We start from the raw sequence: 3,274 nt of genomic DNA, 5'->3' as shown, positions 1-3,274 counted from the left end.
AGCCACAAGTACGATGAAAATAGCTCTTCCTTCCCGTTTAAAGGAAGGAGGCGCGACAATATTCACGATAGACTCGGCTGATAGACCGACTCGTCCCACACGCGATAGCAGTTGTTCGACGTAAGCCCACAGCTCGGAAATGGTGGGACACTGTACGAGTGCGTGCAGAACGGTTTCGTCGCTCTGTCGGCATCTCGGACAGGTCGGCCCCATGTTTCTCGAGCCATGCCTGTAGAGCTTATCCCGAACGGGTAGTGCTTCTCGATAACACTGCCAGGCCAGGGATCTCTGGAAGTTGTCCATAGGTCCCGGTCCGAAGGTCGTCTTAAACAGATATTTCAATATAACAGAAGGAGGTGTTTTAAAAAAGAACTTTAAAACTTCATGTATTTTAAACGTTTGTTCCCCTACTCATCGTACATTTGCAACTGCAAACACCAAGAAAGTGTTTTTGCTTTTTCTGCTTCGTTATTTTCGTCATAAAAATTTCATAAACAATCGAGAATACGTGAAAGATTTCTTACTTGAAACATTGACTCTCGAGGCGAATTTATCTATAAGAGATGAGCTTTGAGTCACACGGTTAACCTTGGACTCGTTCTGTCCAATGGGGTTTGGAAACCAATAATTACATAGTATTATTCATAGCTTTATACAATGTGCTTCGAGAACGAACGTTACAAAAAAAGATATGTATGTATGTATGTATGTATGTATACAAGGACATACAGGAAGGCAGATAAACAGACAAACAGACAGGCATATATATATATATATATATTATTATAAAATCTGGTAATTAATCATATATTAATTAATATCGATTAATTATCAGGAGGCCAGCACATCTAAAGAATCAAAGAGATTCAGAAATAGTATCTGCAATCTCAGGGGATTAAGGTACATTTTAAAAAGATAACGTTGACCACTAACGTGGACAATTAATGTACTAGAAATAGATCACATCTTGTGTCTATTAAGACCTAAATTGTTCTCAACATGAAATATAGCAGCATACCAAAATGTCTTGCCCGCTCACGTTTTGGTATGCTGCTATATTTCATGTTGAGAACAATTTAGGTCTTAATAGACACAAGATGTGATCTATTTCTAGCACATTAATTGTCCACGTTAGTGGTCAACGTTATTTTTTAAAAATAGATAGATAGATAGATAGATAGATAGATAGATAGATAGATAGATAGACTAAAAAATTTTCTTACCTCTATCGACTTCAGTGCCTATCCAGTTCGTGTAATGACGTCTGATAGCGATGCCAGTAGAATTTCTGGCAATTAAGTAACATGCCGCTGTGCTCACGTCGTAGTTAGTAGAGTAGCATTTAGTACTTTTCCCACAATTTTTCAGACACTCAACGTATGTTGTCATCTTGTATTTGGACATCACCTCATTATCCCTAAACATACCGCCGTAAAATACATTGATTGGACATTTCTCTGTGTCATCAAGTTGAAGAAAAGTAAAAAAAAAGAACAATAATAAATCCATATTGGAAAATGATTAAGAGCAATTACAAAATTGATAATGAAACCGTAACAAAAATTATAATTTCATGGTTAACATAATTGTTCATAACGGACGAGTATGTTTCGCATTATCAAAAAAGTTTATGGTTAACAAATGTTTTGTTAGGCTTTATACACACCTTATTACTACTGTTGTATGATACATGCCTATGTCCACCTTGATAGATTATTTGTGGGTGTACTTCACTTGCTGTGCCGGTGTCATTCTTTTCAGTTTGCTTCTACTAAACATTAGGTCTTTTTATTTCCAAAAATATTTCGTTATTTCTCTTGGAAAATTATATCAGGGTTATTTACAAACTATGTAGTTGTCTAGTATGTTAAAGTTCCGTAGTAGTCCAATATGTTAAAGTCTATAGTGGTCTAGTATGTTAAAATACCAAAATATTCTCACATTATTTTCTAAGACGGTAATTATTCGTGAGTGAGTGAGAAAGATTGTTTTTCAAGTAGTTGACATTTATTCGCTATATTCATATATGAGTATATGTATGTACGAGTATATTGCTTTCTTGTGACATAGCCAGTGAGAAGATGAAAGGAAATGCGAAGGAAGTCTGTCTAAATAGGTTAGAGCTGCTACAGAAAATGGATTTGAATGAAAAGAACATATTTCCTACTACGAATATCTGGCGATTTCCGATTATCATACATAGTGCGCCTATTTTGAATCGGATCAAAGAAGAGGCAGAAACGTTGAATAGATTATCGCGAAAACAGGCTAAGGAATATCTAAGTGAATTCCAAATACAACAAATTCCGGAATTCGACATACGAGAAACAAGCGCAGAAAAAGCTAAGCACATGAAAACCCGTGCTAAAACTTCTGCCTTAGATATTCTGACTGATAAATGGCAAGAAAAGCTTCTCAATGGCAAATACCCGAAGAGAGCGAATAATGCCGATGTTGACAAAGCCCTTACCCATCAATAGCTAATGGCCTCTGGCTTAAAATCTGAAACAGAAGGGTTTATCATAGCAGCCCAAGGCCATTGCCTACCTACAAGGAACATAATAAAGAACGGTAGCTTCCCAACATACCGTTTATGTCAACAACAAAATGAAACCATTGACCATGTTGTCTCCAAGTGCAGTCTTCTTGCGCCTACAGAGTATCTCAACAGGTATGATAGAGCTGCACAATATATATATTCACTGGGTAATTTGCAAAAACCTGGACTTGCCCCATGATAAAAACTGGTGGAACACAAACCAACTCCAGTGCTTGAAAATGATCACATCTCACTCCTCTGAAATTTCACTCTTCAAACTGACAGAAAGATAGATGCAAATAGGCCAGACATCATGTTGAAAGTCTTCAGACAAATATCATGCCTCCTCATTGATATGACTGTACCAATCGAAATTAACGTATCTGTCAAGACCTACCAAAAACTGAGCAAGTATAAAGATCTTGAAATAGAAATTAGCAAAATGTGGAATCTGAAAACTAAAACAATACCTGTTGTCATAGGTGCCCTAGGAATGATAGCAAAAAGGGCTGATTGCTACCTAGCTCAGATACCATGAAACCCCAAAATGGCGGAAATTCAAAAGATAATGCTCATGGGAACTGCCCATATCCTACGTAAAATACTGTCTATGTAATCTCAAATTTTAAAACAAACTCATAATTTTCTTATGGTTTCTTAAACATTCTCTAGAACAACACTATGTACAAAACCAAATATATGGCACCCTAGGCATAATACCAACATGAACTTCTA

The 3,274-nt window shown here is 36.5% G+C and overlaps 1 protein-coding gene across 1 annotated transcript in view; it reads right to left on the bottom strand.

The window, feature by feature from the left end:
* LOC106868212 (uncharacterized) overlaps nt 1–3,274 on the bottom strand; it is a 17,054-nt gene that overhangs the window by 10,206 nt on the left and 3,574 nt on the right. The window contains exon 5 of the mRNA XM_014913375.2: nt 1,224–1,457. Within this exon, the coding sequence (XP_014768861.2) occupies nt 1,224–1,457 (234 nt within the window). The remainder of the gene's footprint in view (nt 1–1,223; nt 1,458–3,274) is intronic.

The sequence above is a fragment of the Octopus bimaculoides genome, chromosome 17, assembly GCF_001194135.2.
Source record: "Octopus bimaculoides isolate UCB-OBI-ISO-001 chromosome 17, ASM119413v2, whole genome shotgun sequence".
In the NCBI taxonomy this organism is placed as follows: Eukaryota; Metazoa; Mollusca; class Cephalopoda; order Octopoda; family Octopodidae; genus Octopus; species Octopus bimaculoides.
Note: the sequence above shows the minus strand (reverse complement) of the source record. Positions and strands in the feature narration are given on the sequence as shown.